At 39.1% G+C, this 21,889-nt stretch overlaps 2 protein-coding genes across 2 annotated transcripts; both read left to right on the forward strand.

The window, feature by feature from the left end:
• Positions 1-1,192: 1,192 nt before the first annotated feature.
• Positions 1,193-12,127, forward strand: LOC122057859 (sialyltransferase-like protein 2). Its single transcript, XM_042620191.1, has 12 exons — positions 1,193-1,530; positions 1,738-1,811; positions 3,131-3,220; positions 3,632-3,709; positions 4,068-4,168; positions 4,759-4,951; positions 5,073-5,163; positions 5,239-5,303; positions 6,010-6,164; positions 6,252-6,333; positions 6,849-6,958; positions 11,530-12,127. The coding sequence occupies exons 1-12, from the start codon at positions 1,443-1,445 to the stop codon at positions 11,732-11,734; spliced, it is 1,332 nt and encodes a 443-aa protein (XP_042476125.1). The 5' UTR covers positions 1,193-1,442; the 3' UTR covers positions 11,735-12,127.
• Positions 12,128-14,542: 2,415 nt separating this feature from the next.
• LOC122057223 lies at positions 14,543-16,302 on the forward strand. Its single transcript, XM_042619247.1, has one exon. The coding sequence runs from the start codon at positions 15,044-15,046 to the stop codon at positions 16,064-16,066; it is 1,023 nt and encodes a 340-aa protein (XP_042475181.1). The 5' UTR covers positions 14,543-15,043; the 3' UTR covers positions 16,067-16,302.
• The last annotated feature ends 5,587 nt before the right edge of the window (positions 16,303-21,889 follow it).

A 21,889-nucleotide genomic window follows, 5' to 3' on the forward strand; every position in this document is an offset into this window, starting at 1 on the left:
CCATCTGATGCTCATTGCACCAATGCAGTGGTTGCAGGCGATTTTCACACATTGCTGAGTCCACATTCTCTGCAGTGAGCGTTGAGGTGTGGTGAGCATCGGAAGACTGAGAGCATCAGAGCACGTGCCCCAAAGGGCTCCCAGCCATCTGATGCTTACTGTACCAATGTAGTGGTTGTAGACGATTTTCGCACATTGTTGAGTCCACATCCTCTACAGTGAGGTGTGGTGAGCATTGGATGGCTGAGAGCATTTGAGCATGTGCAAAGGGCTCCCAGCCACCTAATGCTCACTGGACCAATGCAGTGGTTACAGACGATTTTCACACATTGTTGAGTCCATTGAATGATTGATGCCATTCATATGAAGCTTGGGAGTATTCACCTCAATAAATTAGGTTGAAGAAAGGGGTGAATGAGTTTTGTCCGGTTTTTTCTTGTAGTGTTTTAACCCCTCTTTTCGAGTGCATCGTCTATTTAGACCTGTGGATCAATTGGGATGGGTGGGAAAAAAAGGGATTCAATAAACATCTCACCGTCCACCTGTCCTAAACAGGGAAATGATTGGGCACACCGCCTACTTACCGCAAACTAGCACATGATACAATTCTCTCTCTTTCCTTTTGGAATCACTCTTGCCCCTCTAGTATTATACCTTATCATGTTGACGCAAGCAGGTGTTGTGCCTATGGTTCTCCCTAATATTTATACACCTTTTTTATTTAGTTTGGTTTTGGATTAAAATCGTTAGTTTGAATTGAATCAAATAAGATGTAGCCTATAAAAATCTTATCAAATTGAACCAAACCTTAACTTTACCTGCAACAGATCTACATGTCTTTTGTTGAGTTATGTGAAATTAGTTATAACAGATTCTTTATCGAACTATGTAAATTGTAAAAGGGTTGAAAAGTACCAAGTTCGAGACTGCAAGATTGTAAAAAAGGTTAAAAACGACGGGGCTTGACATTGTGGGATCTTACCTTCATGAGCTTATAATTTTCTTTCTATTATTATTATTATTATTATTTTATTTTATTTCAAAAGGTTATTTCTATTTAAATCGAATCACCAATTCAATTTATGAACCGAACAAAAACAAACCAATTTGATCTTGAGGTAATGTACATACGGTATCCTGGACCAAATCGAAGCTAAACCAAAAAACTGAAACCGAGTCGTTTGGCACTCTTATTAAAGGATCGGCGTTCGGTCTGGTTTTGGGGACATACAGCTACAGCAAAAGTTCTACGGGCTTCGGGCAGATCCAAATTAAGGTGTGGAGCTCTGTAAAGATTCAAAATATATGTCCGTTGTCCCCGTCTGCTTTTTCAGATTCTGGAGCGAAATTAGGGTTTCTTTTTACTCCGAAACTCTCTCCATCGAAAATTATCAGAGTTCGAAGCTTTTGTTTCAGTCTTTCCATTTCGCAGACTTAAATAGATGAGGCTCTTAAGATCTGGTCTAGCAATTGCTTTGACGTCAAGTTTAGCAGCAATTCTCATATACATCATGGGAGTTTCGACTTTCTGTAAGTCTCCATTTGCATTACGTTCAAATCTCGCATATACTTAATTAAGATTTAGTAAAGTTAGATCTCTGCGAGGAGCTTATTGATTTCTGTTAGAATTATATACTTGTTTTCGACTTCGCTGGCAAGATTTGACGTTTCTTTTTCTTATTTTTTTTGGTTCCATTTTCTAAAATTTTATATAAGTTTGGGGTTTGATTTGTATAGATGAGAAATCTAGCATTTCGGATGAAGATTTGAGTGCCCTGCTAACCTTGCATAGCGGGTTCAAGAAGTGTGTGGTCAGTATTTCTTGGATACTCATGAAGTATTGTTCGGCGTTTGAAATCTTGTTTTCTGATATCTTGGTGTGTGCGTAAGTGTGCTACTACTATGTTGGGCGTTAATTCTCTAACGTTAAACCGTTCTCGCTTATCTGTAATCAAGAGTAACGATTGGACAAATTGCAGAGGAAAGTCAGGCGTATTAGATTCCAAATAGAACTCAATTAGATTAATAACAAGATAAGAAATGCAATATTATATTTACATCCGGATCAGTATTGGACTTGACCGATCCCGAGTTTTAGAACCTTGCTGCTGCTTAGTGATCAAGATGCATATAATGAACTTTCTGGAAATTTTGCAATCCCGAAATGGTGATAAAATAAAATTCACAAAGGATTGAATGCTCATGGCATAGATTTTATTGCGCACTTTGAATTGTAAATCGGCATGTTAACCTCGAGTTGATGCAGGACAACAGGAGATGTATCCTACCTCATGAGTTTAGATGCTCAGTGATTTATTAGTTTCCATGGATATGCTTTCCAAAGGGCTAAGAACTGATTATCCCTGTTTTCTTTGATGTTTTGTGCAGCGTTCATCCTGAGGGAAGAAATTAGGGGTTCAAAATTCAAGCTGTTCAAGCACAGCAGTCTGCTTTTGTTGGGCCAATTTAGTTGCGTGGCTGTCTTTTTGCCTGAGTCCTTCCCTAGTATCAATTGAATATTGCTCAATACGAAGTTAATGGTCAGACATACCTAAAAACCAGGTCTTAAGTATCAGATTGGTAGGTTTAGCTGAGTCCAATCCAATCCACTTGATTTCCGAATTTTTGCTTGCAAAGTGGAATCTGATCTCACTGCTGTTACCATTTTTTAAATCCTTAGTAAGACATGTGTTGTATATTTTTTGTTCCTTTCATCTAAAGCTTCCATGGGAAAAATTGTTTTAAATGAAATAGTCATGAGTTTTTCTAGCATGAGGGCCATCCCTGGGACAATAGGCTGATGGTTGAATTCTGATATCCCACATGGGATGACACATACAAACAACATGTTTAACCAGATGATATCAAAATTAACAAGAAGATTCAAGCAGCACAGTGGTTGACTACCCATTCTTGAATATTAAACTTAGGTCTTAGTAATTTTGATTAATATTAATATCATTGAGCAATGAGTTTTGTTTGTCATTTTCACTGTTTATTTTATTTTTTATTTATTTTTAATAACTTATGCCCTTCTTGATGGTTTTTTTAAAGTTGGTTAATTGTGCAGACAAAAGTGCCTTCTTCTCTTAAAATTCAATGGATTTTATATGGTGATATAATGCTGCAGAGTGCGAATGCCTTGGGATTACAAGTTTTGGATGGTAAAGATTATTGCCAAGTTACAATCCAGTTTCCTGACAACACTATTCCCAAATGGGTAAGTACTTTTGGGTATTTATGGATCATGCACTTTTTCCTAGTTGATACGGATACACACACACAGACATAGGCATGATTGCTGTTAAACATTTCACCTTATGTGAAAATTATACTGGCTTATACAGGAAGCCTGAAGTGTAGTCGGTATGCATCATGTCATAACTTGGAAACTTAAGATTTTCTTGTTGTATAGTTCTTTCCTATGTTGTTTGAATGGGGAAAAGTTTGTCAATGTTTCAGACGAAAAAAGGGTGTGCGACATGACAAGCTTGGAAAAGACAAACAAAAAAAATATCATAGTGAACTAAGAAAATTTTCTGTTATAAAGATTCTCTCTTCTCTGATTAATTGAATGGCATGTTATCTTCTCATTCTCCTCATTTGTATTCGAATTGGATTATGTCCGCAGAGGGATCCTAAATCAGGAGAACTTGAAGGCTTGTCATTCGATTTTAATCTGTGTGAAGCGGTTGCTACATGGGAACAGGTAAACAGAGGGTGAAATCTTCTATATATGCACTACTTCAGAATGTCTAGGCTCTTGCTATCAAATTGCTTTTGTGATGAGATGGGATCCTTCTTGAGGAGTATGTTTAGAAAGAGATTTTCCATTCCTTGGATAGCATGGTTTATCACAGTTTATTTTTTTGGAATAGAAATTGTTGCATGATTCACTAACTGGCAGCAATTTTTTTTTTCTTGTTTGTTTGTTCTTAACCTTGATTCATATCACGTTCTTCGAGATTATTCTCCTGTTGATTAGTGGGACCCCCCACCTGACCTGGAGATACTTCTTATGCTCTACGTGTAGTTTGTTACTTATTGGTGTGGCCTAAATTATGCAGGTCAGGAATAGTACAACGATATTGACAAGGGAGTTCATTGATGCTCTACCAAAGGGATGGGAAGAATACGCATGGCGTAGGATAAATAAGGGCATCCTTCTGTAAGTATAAATGATTTAATGTTGTAATAATATAGAAATAAGAAAACCATAGACTATTAATTATTAACCTAAAAAATAAATAGAGAAAGAATTAGTCCCGACAGTGGTATTCTCCAAAAGCCTTGTGATACTTTCCAATAACTTCAAAAGATACATGAAAAACTTAAAATCCTCTAAAGTATTAGTAATCTTTCAAGAAACTATGTCTCCTTTATATTAAAGATCTTGTGAATGCTGATCCAAAAAAAAAAAAAAAAAAAAAGATCTTGTGAAGTGTCTCATAGTTTTTGTGGGATCTTGGTTTCTATATTAATGAATAACACTTCATGTTTGTCAAAATTTAAGTTCTATTTCTCATATTCTATATTAAAAAGGCTGCTATGCAAACCTAAAAAGAAAGTATGGTCAGCATTCCATGAAAGACAACCTTGGAAAAAGAAGCGGAGAATTGGTTTTGGCGTAATAGGAAAGGTTATGCTAAAGCACTTAAAAAATTGCATTTTTTTTTCACTGTGGAGAAATGTCAAAGTCGTATCAGTCTGACCTAATCTCTTCCCCCCCTTGCACCCCTGGTGCTATAAAAAAAAAAGCAATCATTGTGAGAATAAGACACTATGCATGGAGAAACTTGCTTTGGTACTTCCTGAAGCACCGCCATTTGTTCCAAAGCAATTTGGTCGATGTGCTGTGATCGGCAACTCTGGAGATCTTCTGAAAACAAGGTTTGGCAAGGAGATAGATGGTTATGAAGCTGTTGTCAGAGAAAATGGGGCCCCAATCCAGGTTTCATTTCCACTATTTATATTCCCTGCTATGTCGCTTTCCTCTCAAATACTCATGCTTTTCTCTGCCTTCTTGTGTAATCGAATATATATCCACACTTATCTGCTTTCTTCTATTTCAGAACTACACAGAGTATGTAGGTAGGAAAAGAACATTTCGCCTTCTTAATAGGGGATCTGCCAAGTCACTTGATAAAGTTGCAGAGTTAGATGGTATGAGCTAGCACTCAAACTCATTTCTGGCCCATCTTATACTAGTTGAGACATGCTAAAGATTGCATTTTACAGGAACTGGGAAAGAGGTCTTGATCATTAAAACCACAATTCATGACATCATGAGCAAAATGATTCGGGTTTGTTTCTTGTTTTATTCTACTTGCTTGGTTTTCTAGACATCAGGGTTAATCCCCCAAATCACGGTTTTATGTTTTGTTTTTTCACCATTATATAGCTCTTTTTGTTGCCGTTGGCGGGTTTAATGATTAAAGATGTATTGGTTGTCTCTTTTCAGAATCATATGAACTCATATGTCCTTACAGTTTGGACATATCTTCAGAAAACTGGATTACTGCTTGGAATAATAAATCACCATATGTGTCCAATATTTGCTAAAATTTTAATTTTTGATCTCTTAGACTCTTACCCCTTGTTCTGGTTAAAAAGTTGGCCACATTTGTCGTCGTTTTGTTTGTATAGTCTTATGAAAGAGGAGATAGAACAACAGGGGTGTGTCATGGTTTCTGATCACTAAGATTTTTCGAGTTTTCCCACTAACACATTAGTTTTGATACTCTGGGTTTGTAGCAGACTTAAATGGCTAGGCTATATGAAGCTTGAAGTTGTGCCTCTGACCTTGTTTTTGCTAACTTTGATTGCTTCCATTTACCTTCAGTTGTTTTCCATTGGCCTTGGCACAGATCACCTATCTTTGTTACTTAAAAGGTAGTGAGTAAAACAAACCTAGGTTGTTGGGGGCGATGTTTTGCTTTTTAGTATCACCCCTTTATTTCCACACTGTGTTCTTTCTCTATCTAACTTTTGATTATTATTTTTTTGCAGGAGGTTCCAATTCGCAATCGTGTATATCTCATGGTAGGTGCATCTTTTGGTTCAGCTGCAAAAGGGACAGGTCTCAAGGCTCTTGAATTTGCGCTCTCCGTTTGTGATTCTGTTGACATGTATGGTTTCACAGTGGATCCGGGTTATAAAGAATGGTAAATGACTGTTTAGGCATTTATATGAACTTCTATTAGTATTTCTAATATGTTTCTGCAGATCATAAACCTTGTGTGTTCTTTCAGGACTAGATATTTCTCGGAGTCTCGTCAGGGGCATACTCCATTGCATGGTAGGGCATACTACCAGATGATGGAATGTTTGGGAGTAAGTGTTCTAAGAGCTCAATTTTTATTCCTTGACCTCCTGTATTTTGTGGAATGTTAACCACAGAAAGGGATATTTGGGAGCTTTCCTCCTCACTTATACCATACATGTGGTTGATGTGCAGGGATGAGAACCCACCAATTTCTCAGTTAGCAGATCACCTTGGGAAAAAAAGAAGTTGATTCAATCATCCATACCTTTAACATCATTCCTGGATGGACTGTCATGTTCTTTATCAAACTGTCAATGATTTAATCACATTGAGTTCTCTTGGCTGGGAGATTTTATAGGCGAGACCCAGTGACCAGTGGGTTCATTCCCTTGCACATTGGCTACAGTTATCCTATTCTCCCTTCTTGAAGTGAGTCATGCCTCAACCATTTATTCATAGTACATATCATTGGCAAATGTCTCAGATATTGTATGTTTTAAGCTTCTCAGAATTTAATCTCCAATGCGGGCTCACCTAATTCTTTGTTCTGAGCTGATGTCTTTTGTTAATGTTCTTTCTTAAGCTTATCAAAATTCATTCTCCAATGAGGGCTGATCCTAACCGTGTCGTGAAGTGGGTTCCCAGCCATATTACACTGTCTGCAGCAAGAATTGCATCTGAGAAACTGTTGAGGTAACCAATTCTAGTATCTAAGCCTCCTAAATTTTTATTCTTGAAGTGTTAGTGGGTATAAAAGGGATATGGTTGGGCTGGCTAGGATTGCAGATGTCATAAATAGCATTATTACCTCTTTTGCATATAGCCATCCCCATGCACTGTTTAAGACTCAGCACAAGTCTGGTCCAGGAAAACCAGCACGTAGACTATGTTTGATGCATTAAATTATCCTATCACTGTATTGGACCCACCAGCAGAGATACTGGGATTAGTCTGTTGTAGTGGTCCTACCGTGATGATGAATGCTGGAAGTCACCTTGGTTTTTGAATTTCAAGAAAAACCAACTTAGCATCCTTTTCCTTTTCCTTTTCCTTTTCTCTTTCATTCTTTTTTTCCCCTGAATTTTGAGAGTAGTGAAGGGCCATCCTCAGTTCTATTTTCTATTGTCAAAGAATCTTCATATTTTCAGAGATCTTTTAGACATATTCCAACTTGCTTCTGCTGAGCCACTCTTAAAGGTTTGAAATTATTAGAAAATCCTTGTGGGCTATCTGAATCTGGTGGATTCTTAACATTTTCTTCCGGAGCAAATGGAGGTTCCCACATTCTAATTAGGCTTAGGAAGACTGATGATGATGGGGTTTGTTCCCCTCTACTAAATGGTACTAAATGGTTTTTATATATTATTATTCAATTAATGCTAATTAAAGCATTTCTAATGCAGGAATAGATTACAAGAAACTACCCCAGCAGTTTACAACCCCAAACAAGACAAATAGGGCTAGGAAACAAATAAATAAGACCATCAAATAAACCCCCAAGGATACAATACCCATATAGGAGCAAAATCAGCACAAACCCAACCCGATAGGAGAGAGAAAGACTTGCTATAGAGCTGGAGAGAGAGAGAGGTGCGGCCAAGTGTGTAGAAGTCCGATTGAGCTGCACTCTTGGGCGTCGTTAGTCCCTAAGGAGGGTACAAAAATCCCCAAAGTTGAGAGGATTCTGAAGGCTGGTTGTGAAGTTACAAGCTTTCTTTATTTTTTGACCTAGGAGAGAGAAAACTGAGAGAATTCTTTATAGTTGCTGCTGGCCTTGATGCTTGCTGTTGTAACAGAGATCGAAGGTCCCTCTTATAGCCTGGAACAATCTCTGAAGGTGCCTTGCTGATCAGGTAACAGAAAAAGGGACGAGAACGAGATCAACTCCTCTCCTATTGGAACTAGGATTGCTGAATCGATTCTGGTTTTCTGGAGTTTCTGGGCAGAATCAATACAATAACAGTAGCAGAAAATAATAGATGATTAATGGTGATTGAATATAGGATTAGAAGAGAGAAGAAACAAGATAAAGTGGGGGAGTAGTGGCTATCTCGGCCAGGGCTTCTCACCCACAACTATCTCAATTGTTCTAAGCAAATCTCTACAACTTTATTAATTCAAAATCTAAGCAATATCAGTGCATAGGCTCTTCTATTTAATGAGGACAGAATTACAATCATACCTTGACTAGGAGCTAGTTTCCAAATAGGACTAGACACTCCTACTACAACTAGGACTTCAAATAGAACTAGGACTCGACTTCTAACTCCAAAATGGAGTAGGATTGACTAACTAATAATCCATATAGGACATTACACTCGATGGCCCCCATGAGGCTTTATTGAATTAAAACAACTTAAATAAAAGCACTGAATATAAATCCCGTTTTCTTACCTTCTACCCATATTTTAAGCCCATTAAAGTGGCCCATTTCAAAGAAAACCCTTGGGATCAAAGGCCAAACACTTACATAACACAACCCAAGGCTTATTTGCAATAAAATAAGCCCAAGTGATATATGTACATCAACTCGCCCTCTCTTAGAAAAAATTCATCCTCAAATTTTGTAGAGTGTGAGGGTGATTATATCATGGTGCACATCCTTCTTCAAGCCGTAGAAATATTCAGGTGGTTTTTTGATAATAAAGATGTAGTCTAAAATGTGAGGAGCTCGATCTTCAAGATACTTTAATGGGATGACGAACTCCACATGCTCAACTTCAACATCTTCGGATGTATCCATAGGGTCATCTACATATGCACCTTTGATCTCTTCTAACTTCAATGCAACAAAAAGCTCTTTTGGTTCATCTACCTGGTGGTTCTCAATCGGTTCCATTGATGGTTCAAACACAACTTCATTCTTGAACTTCTTAGGATCTTCCTTTAAGCTGTTCACAATCATCACAATTGTTGTAGTGTCAAGTTCCTCACTCTCAACCTCATTGTCCATTGTGGCAACCTTGTTGTTTTCAAATTCTTCCACATGAGTCTCGTTGATGGGAACATCAATAACTAGTTCTTCCTTAACAATAGGAATGGCGGGAAATTTTTCAGCACTAACCTCAATTTTTGACTTTGGTTCACTAGTCAGAGATGTCTTCTCTTGTTGCTCCTTTGCAATAGACGATGATGATTCATTCATGCTCTTGTAAATTGTGGGTGGATTTTGGACATATGGTGGAAGGAAGTACCTGCTTTGTTCATGATCAGATAGGTACATGCTTGCCAACTCATACTGCATCTTGTCCCACGTTCTAGGTTTACATCCTTGAGCTTGAAGTTTCCTTTCACGAACTCTCCATTGCATTTGAACACAATCACTCATCTGGGAACATGCATATTGGCGTTTTTGTGTCTCTGTTGAGTTGTAGTTGTCAAAGTACATGTCCAATTCACGCATCCATTCAAGGAATTCCCCATGAAAATAACGTGGCTGATCATTAGATTGGGCAACAGTAGATGTATTCTAATGGGAATCTTCTAGAGGGAAGAGACTTCTTTGGATAAATGCAGGGAGATATTGGGTCGCTAACTTGTACTTCATCTCTTCTCAAGTCCTAGGCTCATGTCCTCGAACTCGGAGTCGCTTTTCATGGACTCTCCACCATTCTCGAGCACAACTAACCAATCGGGAGCAAGCATATCGAAGCTTTTGTGTCTCTGTCAAGTTATAGTAGAGAATCTAGCCAATTAAGGGTGTTGAACATATCCTTTTGTCCAGTGAAGTAACGAATTGACGGAACCATCTTCGGTTAGGCTCTGATAGATTGTTTTGAGCTTTTTTCAACCATAACTCTGATACCACTTAATGCAGGAATAGATTATAAGAAACTACTCCAGTAGTTTACAACCCCAAACAAGACAAATAGGACTAGGAAACAAAGAAATAAGACCATCAAATAAACCCCCAAGGATACAATACCCATATAGGAGCAAAACCAACCCAAAACCCAACCCGATAGGAGAGAGAAAGACCTGCTACAGAGCTGGAGAGAGAGAGAAAGGTGCGGCTAGGTCTGTAGGAGTCCGATTGAGCTGCACTCTTGGGCGTAGTTAGTTCCTAGGAAGGGTACAAAAACCCCCAAAGTTGAGAGGATTCTGAAGGCTGGTTGTGAAGTTACAAGCTTTCTTTATTTTCTAACATAGGAGAGAGAATTGAGAGAATTCTTTATAGCTGCTGTTGGCCTTGATGCTTTCTGTGGTAACAGAGATCGAGGTCCCTCTTATAGCCTGGAACAATCTCTGAAGGTGCCTTGCTGATCAGGTAACAGAAAAAGGGAGAAGGAGATTGACTCCTCTCCTATTGGAACTAGGATTGCTGAATCAATTCTGGTTTTCTGGGCAGAATCAATACAATAACAGTAGCAGAAAATAATGGATGATTAATGGTGATTGAATATAGGATTAGAAGAGAGAAGAAACAAGATAAAGTGGGGAAGGAGTGGCTGTCTCGGCCAGGGCTTCTCACCCACAACTGTCTCAGTTGTTCTAAGCAAATCTCTGCAACTTTATTAATTCAAAATCTAAGCAATATCAGTGCATAGGCTCCTCTATTTAAAGAGGACAGAATTACAATCATACCTTGACTAGGAGCTAGTTTCCAAATAGGATTAGACACTCCTACTACAACTAGGACTTCAAATAGAACTAGGACTAGACTTTTAACTCCAATATGGAGTAGGACTGACTAACTAATAGTCCATATAGGACATTACACTCGATGGGCCCCATGGGGCTTTATTGAATTAAAACAACTTAAATAAAAGCACTGAATATAAATCCCGTTTTCCTACCTTCTACCCATATTTTAAGTCCATTAAAGTTGCCCATTTCAAAGAAAACCCATGGGATCAAAGGCCTAACACATACATAACACAACCCAAGGCTTATTTGCAATAAAATAAGCCCAAGTGATTTATCTACATCAATTTCTCCCCAACGCACACAGGGAGAAAAAAACATGATCATTCTAAATATTGTGGGATGGTTATGAATAAACTGCACACCAGCACCTCTTTTGTTGACTGAAAAGACAGGAAAATGTAATTACATGTGGTGTGCCTGACAATGTGACATTATAAACATAACTTACCTATGTGCCTTGCCACTACGAATTATTCATGGTGATTTTTTCATTCAATACTATTTGGCTTTTGTTTACATATTCAGAATATTTTACTTTTGGGAAAGACATTATAGTATTTTATGGTGAGAGCATTCTTGGAGATACACTGAAGTCATGTTTTTTTGCTATTGGTAAGGATGGCTGGGGCAGAAACAAGAGACCCACTACGGGCATGTTTGATCACCAAGCAGTGCAAGGAAAATACCAAGAAGATATCCGGCCTCAGAAAGGCTGCTGTAGAGCATCAGAAATTTGTGAAAAGAGCAACTTTGTACCCCATGGAACATAGTCCTGGACATGGTATGCTCTGCACAGTGCCCAAAGTCAAAATATGGAGGTAACTCTTCGTGATGCTCCACACTGGATGACTGCTGAGAGGATTTATCTGCCAAGTGAAATTTTCCATACTCTTGCAAAAACATCCATCTTCAGCATGGGGCATTCCAACATTTTAGGTGGTTCACTCTGGTGAGCTTTCACTCATCCATTAGTCGAGCTTGTTTACCTTTCTAGGAAGGCCTCTATATTGTGGATGGGAAATGACAAAATTTCCTCTTATAAATTTTGCTTCAGTAGTTCAGTGTACCTTGCTTCTTTTCTTGGCTCCTGCAGTGTCAAACCAAAATATCTCACATGTCACTATAGTGCTGTAGGCTTTTTGTAATCTGGCCTTTGATGCTATGACTTGCCTCATTGGATTATCCTAGAATAGTATTACTTTTTTTTTTGGTTAATCATTACTGTTGCTCTGTTTGTGGGTTGGTTGTGCTGCTGAAACAACTGACTTTTGGTTATATTTCAGAGAGAGAGAGAGAGAAAGCACTGCTTTGTTTTTATTTAGGACTAGGCTGGAGAGTCTTGACAAGGCCTGATGATTCATGGGTGCAGATTCTTAAAGTTAAATAGTTCACCCTCTCTTCTTTTCTTGAGGTTGAAAACATAATATTTCATCAGAAAATCTTACCTCTCCTTCTTAATTGGGTTTGCTGGTTGGTAGGCACTGGTAACCATATTAATATAAGGAGTCCACAAATGTTTGGCGATCACTGCTCCTTTTATAGACTTTTGCGTCACAGATGTTATGTCAGATTTGACTCCAATTAATTGGGCACTCAATTAGTGATCCAAGGGTTAGGAGGACTTGGGGATTCGCTTACATGGGTGCTCTGTTAGTTTTAACCCTGGATCGGGTATATCTGGTTGGTGCTATTGTGCTTCATTGTTTGTATCAGGTACAGAATAAATCCACACTTGAGTTGGGAAAGGAGAATGTAGATATGCAGTCGAAGCCAAACTAATGGCAATCTTAAATGCACTTGAAATCGTCCAAGCCAAGGGACTTCTTAATGTAAAGATTGCATCAGTATGGTTGTGGTGAAGAACATCAATTCAACAAATTGCTTACTATGGGACTGGTCTCTTCTCATTATCATTTGACATTTTGTTTCGAAAGCTTCTATATGTCTATCTAGCTCATGGTTTAGGACACTAAAGTCTATAGTCTAGAGACAGGTTTAAAGAACCGGAATCAGATCAGCTGAATTGGTCATGACCGATCCTGATTCTGGCTGATTTAGAGCAGTCGATCTATGCTGTGTTTTTAGATTCCAGCCAAAATCTCGAGAGATTCCAACTGAACCGGAATTAGAATCGGCTGAACCTATTAAAGATACCTATTTCATGCTTATAACCTTGCTACAGGTGAGTAGCGAGCCTCTTAATCCACAACATTTGAGCATAGGGTTGGATTGTAGGTGGTTCTGAGTCTTCTGATGACCACATAGGATGGGGGTGGGATATTTTTCTTTTGGGGTTTTAAGTCCTATTTAGGGCCCATAGGCCAACTAGTTTGGTAATGGCTCTCTTTGCGAAAGCGAGAGTCCAATGGCATGTCTCCTGCTAGTTGGTAATTGTTATCTTTGTCAAAGCAAGGGGCCAATGGCATGTCTCATGTTCAATTCCCATCCCTACTAAGCAATTGTTAATGGCTCCAGGTTGGAGTTTAATGAGGGAGATAACCAGTTGGTAATGGCTCTCTTTGTCGAAGCAAGAGGCCAATGGTATGTCTCGTTTTCACGACTTCCTGCCCTCATTAGGCAGTTGGTAACATGGCTCTGGATGGGAGTTTAATGAAGAAAATAGCCCTTCAGAGTCCCTTCAGTTTGGTTATTAGACCCTGTAATGAGAGAGAAATGAGTCCAAGAACTGGTGTAGGAAGCGAGGCCAATGGGAGGGCGCATGGGTCGGGGTAAGGTAGTCTTGGGGCAGCATAGTTTTTTCACATCCACGTATTTGAGGCATAGGCAATACCAGATTGACAGGGTTTTTCCCCTTTTAATAAATAAAATTCCCTTGACAATTCCAGATGGTATTGTTGTGAAACATGTGCTGGCCAATCATGGATTTGACCTCCCACTGGGTAGCGTAGTCTTGATGTTGTTCTTCCCCTTGGTGCCTCTTGTGGTGGTCTTGGAGTTATCATTCGAAATTATTTGGGAGCTCTTATGCACGCAATCTCAGATACATCATCATTTGTCGATGTTCTTGTGGGAGAATTTTGTGCTCTTAGATGTGGCTTTTAGAGTGCTGTCGATGGAGGATTCCCTTACATTTTTGTGGAGTCATATAATGCTTCTCTTATAGATGTAATTAATAAGCAATCCCTTCCATCCCCATTGATATTTTTGTTATTGTCACTGATATCAAACTCCTTACCTCTAAATGTCGAAAATGTAATTTCTTCTCTATTCTTGGGAAAGTAAACGATGTTGTTCATTCCCTAACTCAGAAAACCCTATCTGTAGGATGTAAGATAGATTCACCATTTTCCACTCCTTGATTTCTAGATCTTTGTAATCAGGATGCACTACTGAGCTTCCCATGCCCTCTTTTGCAATAAAAAAAAACAAGCGTGCCATCCACCGAACACATGATAATGTAATTTGATTGAGGCTTTTTGCCCTTTCAATTCGGGTCGGACTATCCCAAGTCTCACTCACTTCAACCACAAGAGACCCAAAATCTCTCTCTGTCTCTCTCTCTCTTATCATCATCAGTCACATTTGAAGCCCCGCGATTATCATTTTATTATCATTATTAACAAGGCAAAAAACAGTAAAAGGAATAAAGGATGGGAAACTGGGGATAATAATTAATCCCAAGTAGTAACCAGATGAGGATGAAATAATCAAGAGCTTCCTCAAACAGCAACTTTAGGTTTACGTCTCTTTCTCTCTCTTACTCATTTACTTTCTCACTCTATCGTTTACTCTTCCCAAGAGTTGGCTTTCAGAGTGAGTTTCCTAGTTTCATCGTCCCTCTTCCCTGCGCCTGCCTTTATTCTTGAATTAATTTTTTCTTCCCCATTCTTTCTCTCTCTCTCTCTCTCTCTCTCTCTTGAATTAATTTTTTCTTCCCCATTCTTTCTCGCTCTCTCTCTCTCTCTCTTCACTAATCATAATAATAATGGAAAGATCAGAAAGATCAGTCTGAGGACTACTTTTTGTCTCTGTTTGGCCGCTGGCACTCGAAGCAAATCTCACTTGAACTAAGCAGAGAGAAGAGTTATTAAGTTCCATCTATTAGCTAGGGACACATCATCTAAGCTTCCTTATCTCTCTCTCTCTCATTCTCCTCCATTCTCCACCGTAATGGCAGAGTTGCAGCCCCAAGAAGGTCCGATCAATGGCGGAGGAGCCACAGTGGGAGCTTTGTCCGAGAATCTGGGTCCCTCTTTGGGCTCCAAGAGGCAACGTCGACCAAGCGTCCGATTAGGCGACATCGGCGACCAGCCAGCGACGCTCTCGTACGATTCGTACGTTCGGCGAACCAAGCAGTGGAAGTTCGCCGCCGACAACAACGAGGCCAAGTATCGGAACCCCTTTCAGAAGGACAGCAGTGCCATCCCCAAAGCTTCCAAGATTCGACCTCTCACCAACTTGGTGAATGGTGGAGATTGCCATGAAACCCTAGAAGGCGAAGATAGGAACCTTTCAGGTGACGGTAATTTGGATTCGCTGGCGATTGGGAACCGCAAAGGGAAGGATTCGAAGGTGAGGAGAGGGGGTGGTGGGACAGGGGGAGGAGGGACGAAGAGGGTCAGATCCAATTGGGTTTCCAAGGTTGACGAAGGAGGAACAGAAGGAGGCGACAAGTTCAGTGGTGGAGAAGACGGGGAAGAAGGATACAGGGATTTCGATCAGGAGGGTTCGGAGAGCCCTTTGAAAGAACAGAGCCCGATTCAGTCTTTGGAAAATATGCCTATTGATTTGCGGCAAACTTCTGATAGGGGACATGGGAATGAAAGGGAGGTGCATTTTCCCGGGCAGAGGAGACTGCTTTGGTCTAGGGTTTCGGAAAGCAGAGATCATGACGCTGTTGAATTGGATGGCCCTTCAGATACTGATGCTAGGGATTGGAAGTGCGGCACTAGTGAGGATAGGAACGGCATTGGCGAGGGGGGGATATGTCGGTCTCTGGAAGATGGGGTGCGGATGTGGCTCAATGGAATAGGTTTAGGTCGCTATGCACCAGTTTTTGAGATACACGAGGTGGATGATGAGGTTTTACCTCTCTTGACATTGGAGGATCTCAAGGATATGGGGATAAATGCCGTTGGTTCTAGGCGGAAAATGTACTGTGCAATACAGAAGCTCGGAAAGGGCTTCTCTTGAGTCGCACTATAGAATGTGGTGGTTTTAATTGCTGAAAACCTCGGGCAGTGGCATATATGAATATACATGTCTGGGACGGTTTGAGCTCCTTGTTCTCACTTATTTCCAGAATTTACTTACTGTTTTGGAGCTAAAGGTTCCTTCTCTTTCTATAATCCTTTGTACATTTTTATCTGGTAAAATGATAGATGTACTCTTGGCTTTGCTGAAATAGACCTCTAAAGTGTTAATGAGCATAAGTGATTAGAAATAGTTAAAAAGATAATCTGAATTGGGAAAGAAAAAAATTACTCTTTTCCATTGTTCCTGAGGGTCTCTTCTTATTATCAGTTATTTAATTGGACCATGATCGACATTAATTGGATCTTGTTCTGGAGCATATGCTAACTTGTGATATTGTTTTTCTGTACCACTTTGTGACCTATGCAGTCTATGTTCTTGCAATGCGACCAAGTCCAACAAAGCCTTTCCCTTCCTGCTTGTAGTTGGTTGTCTGTGTACTTTCAGAGCCTCTTGCACAATTTCAATTTTTTTCTGCTGGTGTATATTTGACATACATCAGAGTTTGGATGGATTAGACATTTAGACTAGTTCTTCTGCCTATTTTAATGCTACTAGCAAAATCCACTATACAATGCATCACAGAATTTAGTTTGTTACTTTTATGAAAGAAGAAAACAGATTTGAACTTCAGGTAAAGTTCCCAAAATATTGTAAAGGAATGCCACGGCCATGATTTGTTAGAAGGTTGTTATTGTAGGAGCTTGTTCAAACGAGAACCAACCCTATAGTGGGATCGATATTCCAGTAGCTGATAGAATCTCTAAGAAACTTGCTGTCCAGAAATCTAGATTTGATGGTGTCGCAGGAAACTAGTAACAAAAATTAAAGATGAAAAATAAGCAGAAAAAATAGAGGAGAAGGGGAAGGGGGATAGGTTGGGTCGAGTATCTCACTCTTCCTTAGGGCATGTCACCCAAGCTGTCTCTCACAACATTGCATCTCATAGTTTTTCAGCACAAAGTTCCCCCCCTCCCCATTCAATCGTGGGCACAGATCAGCCTTCTTCCTTTATAAACTTTAAATTGATTACAAAATTGGGTCCTTCCTTGCATGGAAAGGAAAGGAAATGAATCCCTTTACAAACTAGATATTATCTTATTTGAAAACTAAGTACAAATCAAATCCCTCCCTTTTACAACGATAGAAACCCATTAAATTAGAATTCTTATTTTCTAAAAAAAAAAGCTAAAATTAAAAACTAGCTAGATAATATCTTACTAACTATTACGAGGAAACATGAAAATGGAAACTACATAAATCAAAGATTTCCTAAAATCTTGCAACTTAAACTCCTCCATGCGAGCTGGCCATGGGGCCCACGAATCAAGGGGGGGAATCTTCTTCAAGTCTTCTCCACGCAAGCTGTCCTTGGGTTGAACCAATCAAGAACCAAGAACCACAAGCCATATCAGACCAGGCTGCCTCTAACAGCATCTGCATCATGGTTTTGGGGCCTTGTTCTTGTGATCTACATCAGTTGTGGAATAAGCTGAAGTAAATCTTGAGTTGAGAACCAAACTTCAGTGATATTCCATCCCATTTTAGAGCTAAACTGTAGGTCTCGAAGAATTCCATACTCTTCCACCTCCACTTGATTCTTGAAGTTTTGAATGCCAGACTTGATAGCTAGGAATTGTCCTTGAAGCAGAACACCAAAAGTCCATCCTGATTATGTTTCCAAATTGTTAACAGCACCAATCAAAATAAGATAGTTTAAAAAAGGAAGAGATGGATATCTTCCTAGGATGCATTCTGGATCATCTGTGTTTGAAAGCATATTGTCACTAATATCATGAGCAAGGAAAAGGTTTAGATTCAATATCCATTGATTAATATTTTGAAGCAAAAGCCCAACACATATGTAACCCAACCCAAGGCTTATTCTACTAAAATAAACTTTTCTAATTTATCTGCATCACTGACCCATTCAGTTTATTGTCATTGACAGCTGAGACAGTTCTCATATTTGGCCTGAGTTTTGTTCTCTTTGGATTTGCCCCTTCCTGGAAGCCAAATATGATTCTTCTATAATGGTTGGCTTCCCTACCACAATGACAAGTGATGAAGACTCTCTTATGCTAGGAAAGCTAGATCATTAGTCTCCACAGCTCTCTCTCTCTCTCTCTCTCTCTCTCTCTCTGTAGGCCTAGATCTAGGAACTCCTCAGTGGGTGAGCTAACAAAGAGATGCCTTGACTCTTGGGTGGGGCTGTATGTTAGTTGGCCCTAGGTTTGAGCTTTTCTTGCTGTATTTGCTTTAGTGTTTTTGGTTGGTTGGATGTATTTGCAGCTTCTTTTTGTTTTCTTCCTTTCTTGCTAAATTTGTAATTCATCAAAAGTTCACCCCCATGATTCATGATGTTTCAATTTACCATACCTACCTAATTCATGTCAACTATTGCAGACCAAACAATAAAACTGATCTTGCTGGGCAATCCCCTTTGCTGAGTTGTTATAAAATCTCTGCTACGTTTGGAACCATATACTTCTTATACATGCATTGTCCATCTTCTTTACCTGAGGTGTTCAGAATCCTACTCAAAACAATTTTTTGTGCGTTGGAGGCCAGAGAGGTACTGGATCCTGTTACATTTGTTTGATTCCGACAGAGGATAGTGGTCGCAGATAGTGAGGGAGAGGGTCGTCAGCGGTTCCGTCTCTGGTGGGGTTTGTCCACAACAAGTGGAACATGGAAACAGAGATCCTTTGGATTTGCTTTCTGGAAAAGCGTAGAGAGAGTGATTTGAGAAAAATACCTTTTTTAGGTTTTGATGATGGAGACTTGGAAGAGGGATTTGGCTCCTCTATGGCAGTCGGGGGTAGTGAGGGAGAGGTTGCCGGTGGTTCAGTCTCCGATGGGGTTTGTCAAGTGCATCAAGTGGATCGTGGAAATAGAGATGTAGCTTTCAAGAGAAGCGTAGAGAGAGTGAGAGTGCAAAATACCAGGAAATTTGTTCAATGGGGTTTTGGTTCTCTTTTAAGGGTTTGAAAGAGATGACATAGAAATCTCACCCATGGATCGCAGGTCTTTCCCCCTCTTTGTGGCTTTCATCCATCGTAGCCACTCAATCACAACAGTGCGACGTGTCAACACAAGGAGCTGCACCAGATGATGTCCCGTACACCCCTGTGCCGTAGAGGAGCTGAATCCTTTTTTGTTTTGTTTTGTTTTTGTATTTTCAATGATACTATTTCATATCAAAATTTACTTAAACATATGTTGCTCTATATTTTTCTTTTGACTGTGGTTACTTCAGTTTTGATTCCCTTAATACATATTACATACTTATATTGGGTGAAATTTAACCTTTGAGATGGGCTTGGGATCTTCTATAATGTGGACCATCCATGTCTACCATTGACTGCCATGTGGCAACTCATAAACTTTGCAACATTTGTCAACCATAGTTGTTTTTGGTTATACCTTCTCTGTTATAAATATGTTATTGTAAGTCACTAGATCACAATGCCCTTCCATCGCACCTTTGATAATCCTCTTTAACTAGAGGAGGGGATATTCTTAATTAGCCATTGCCAATGTTCCTAATCTTCCTTGTCTGTATGAATTTCCATTTATGTAGCCTTCTTATTGTAGTTTCGTCTTTATGTTTTAATTTTTCTTTTCATAATATAGCCTGTCCACGGATCTATTTTGCCATGTGGTATAGTGTTTTCTACCAAAAGTTACCTAGTAGATTGTAGGGAGGCCAATATATTGAACACCTATTGGTTTGAGTTTGATATCAACCTTAATGACTAGGGGTGTTTTTGGAATACTAAACACAGAGCATGCCCCTCCATGCTTTGCTTTTAAGGTCTTACCTGGGTTACCTTGTAATACTGGTGAAGGGATATGCATTCTTCTTGGGATGGGGCAGATTAGGTTGGTCAAAGCTTACAAGTTTCAATTCATTGACATTAGGCTCCATTTGGCAAGAAGGGACAATTTTTAATGGGAAGGTGTCTTGCTTCTTTATGGAAATGAAAAATGCCAGGCTAATCCATGTCCAATATTTTCAAGGATATAAGGTTATTGATAAAATCAAGAACATGCTTTCACTGTGCACCCACAGGGTGTTTAAATTCCAACAGGTTAGCTTTAGGTGTTGGGAACCTTTGATTCTCTCTAGGAGATTTGGATTATCAGTTTCTTGGCAGCTTTGTGCTGAAGGATTTGTGCAGTTGTATGTTGGTTGGTGTTCTTTAGGATGTTGAGCTCATTTTTCGTTTCCACCTTACCTTACCTTTAAAGCTTATTGAGTCACCTTCTACAGTAGACCCCACGTTAACCCCCCTTTCCTATCTTATAGTTAGGTAAAGGTTTCCTGTGGTCATGGAAGCTTCTATGCACTCCCACCTAATACGCCACAAGGGAGGATAATTTGGCAAATCCAACCGTTGAATAGGAAGGACATGATCTTTGATTACATGTCAATTTTCACAGAAAAATCCAATAATTTACCACCTATGTATTGGCATCAAATGCTTTTGTTTTTAACTCTCCATTTGTTTTTTAAAATGTAATGAATCTTCAAAGCTGGTGTGTAACTTTAGTCACACAAAGATGGATAACAAAGTGGTGAAACTCGAGGAGAGAGATACCACAAAGTGGCTATTTTAGGTATCTGGGGCCAACCATAAATAAGGAAGGAGATATAGAAGATGATGTCTCTAACGAAATTAAGGTGGGATGGATGAAGTGAAGAGGTGCATCTGGAGTGTTGTGTGATCGACGTATTCCTCTAAAGCTTAAAGGAAAATTCTGCAAAATTTTCACAAGACTAGCTATGGTATATGTGGTAGAATGTTGGGCAATTAAGAAGTGTAACATAAATAAGATGAGTATTGCAGAGATGAGGATGTTGAAATGGATGTGTGGCAAAACTAGGAGAGATAGGGTAAGAAATGACCGGGTTAGAGTTGATTTGGGAGTTGCCTCGATTGAGGACAAGCTCTGAGAATGTCGTTTAAGGCTATCTTTGGTTTGATTTCTATTTGTATTTATTTGACTTATTTCTATTTTTACAAGTGTTTGGTATAATTTATAGCACTTATTTCTATTTATAATAAATTAGAATAAATCACAAATTACTCTCAAGCTATTTGTGATTTGTGGTAACAAATCATTTATGTTGATTTTTACTACCTTAAATGAGCACACGTGTGCTAAACTTCTCAAAGTCAATGGTAAATCTCTCACTTGAATCCTATCATCTCTCTCGCTCGAATCTCAAAGCTGAAGGTGAAAACTGAAACCTATTTTCTCATTATGTAATCTATTTTATAAATAGTAACCAAACAAATACTATTTGTGGTCCATAATTTATTGTCATAAATAATTCTAAAAAATAATTAATAAATACAAATAGAAATTATACCAAAGAGAGCCTAAGATGGTTTGGTCATGTTCAACAGAAGCCTTGGGATACCCTAATATGTAGGTGTGATCAGGTCCATATGGAAGGAGCTAAAAGAGCTAGAGGCAGACCTGAAATGACCTTAGATGATATTGCAAGGAAAGACATGCAAAAGCTAGGTCAGGGATCAATATGACCGCTAATGAATCTTCGAAGCTTTATATTGCCACATGACCAACTTTTAAAAATATATATATTTTTTTAAATTTTTGTAAAGCCACATGGCCTACTCGGGGTCAAAATTGTAGGTAATATGGTACACACAATTTGAGGCCTAATTGATATGCCACTTGGCAGATATCGGGTCCGACCACCACCATCTAATGCCTTATGGTTGAACCTAA

Source organism: Macadamia integrifolia, chromosome 12, assembly GCF_013358625.1.
Source record: "Macadamia integrifolia cultivar HAES 741 chromosome 12, SCU_Mint_v3, whole genome shotgun sequence".
Lineage (NCBI taxonomy): Eukaryota > Viridiplantae > Streptophyta > Magnoliopsida > Proteales > Proteaceae > Macadamia > Macadamia integrifolia.

Coding starts and splice junctions, on each gene's coding strand:
- LOC122057859 (XM_042620191.1), top strand. CDS start 1,443: ATGAGGCTCTTAAGATCTGGTCTAGCAATTGCTTTGACGTCAAGTTTA. Junction 3,710..4,067: donor CGGTTGCTACATGGGAACAG/GTAAACAGAGGG, acceptor TAAATTATGCAG/GTCAGGAATAGTACAACGAT. Junction 4,169..4,758: donor ATAAATAAGGGCATCCTTCT/GTAAGTATAAAT, acceptor TAAAAAAAAAAG/CAATCATTGTGAGAATAAGA.
- LOC122057223 (XM_042619247.1), top strand. CDS start 15,044: ATGGCAGAGTTGCAGCCCCAAGAAGGTCCGATCAATGGCGGAGGAGCC.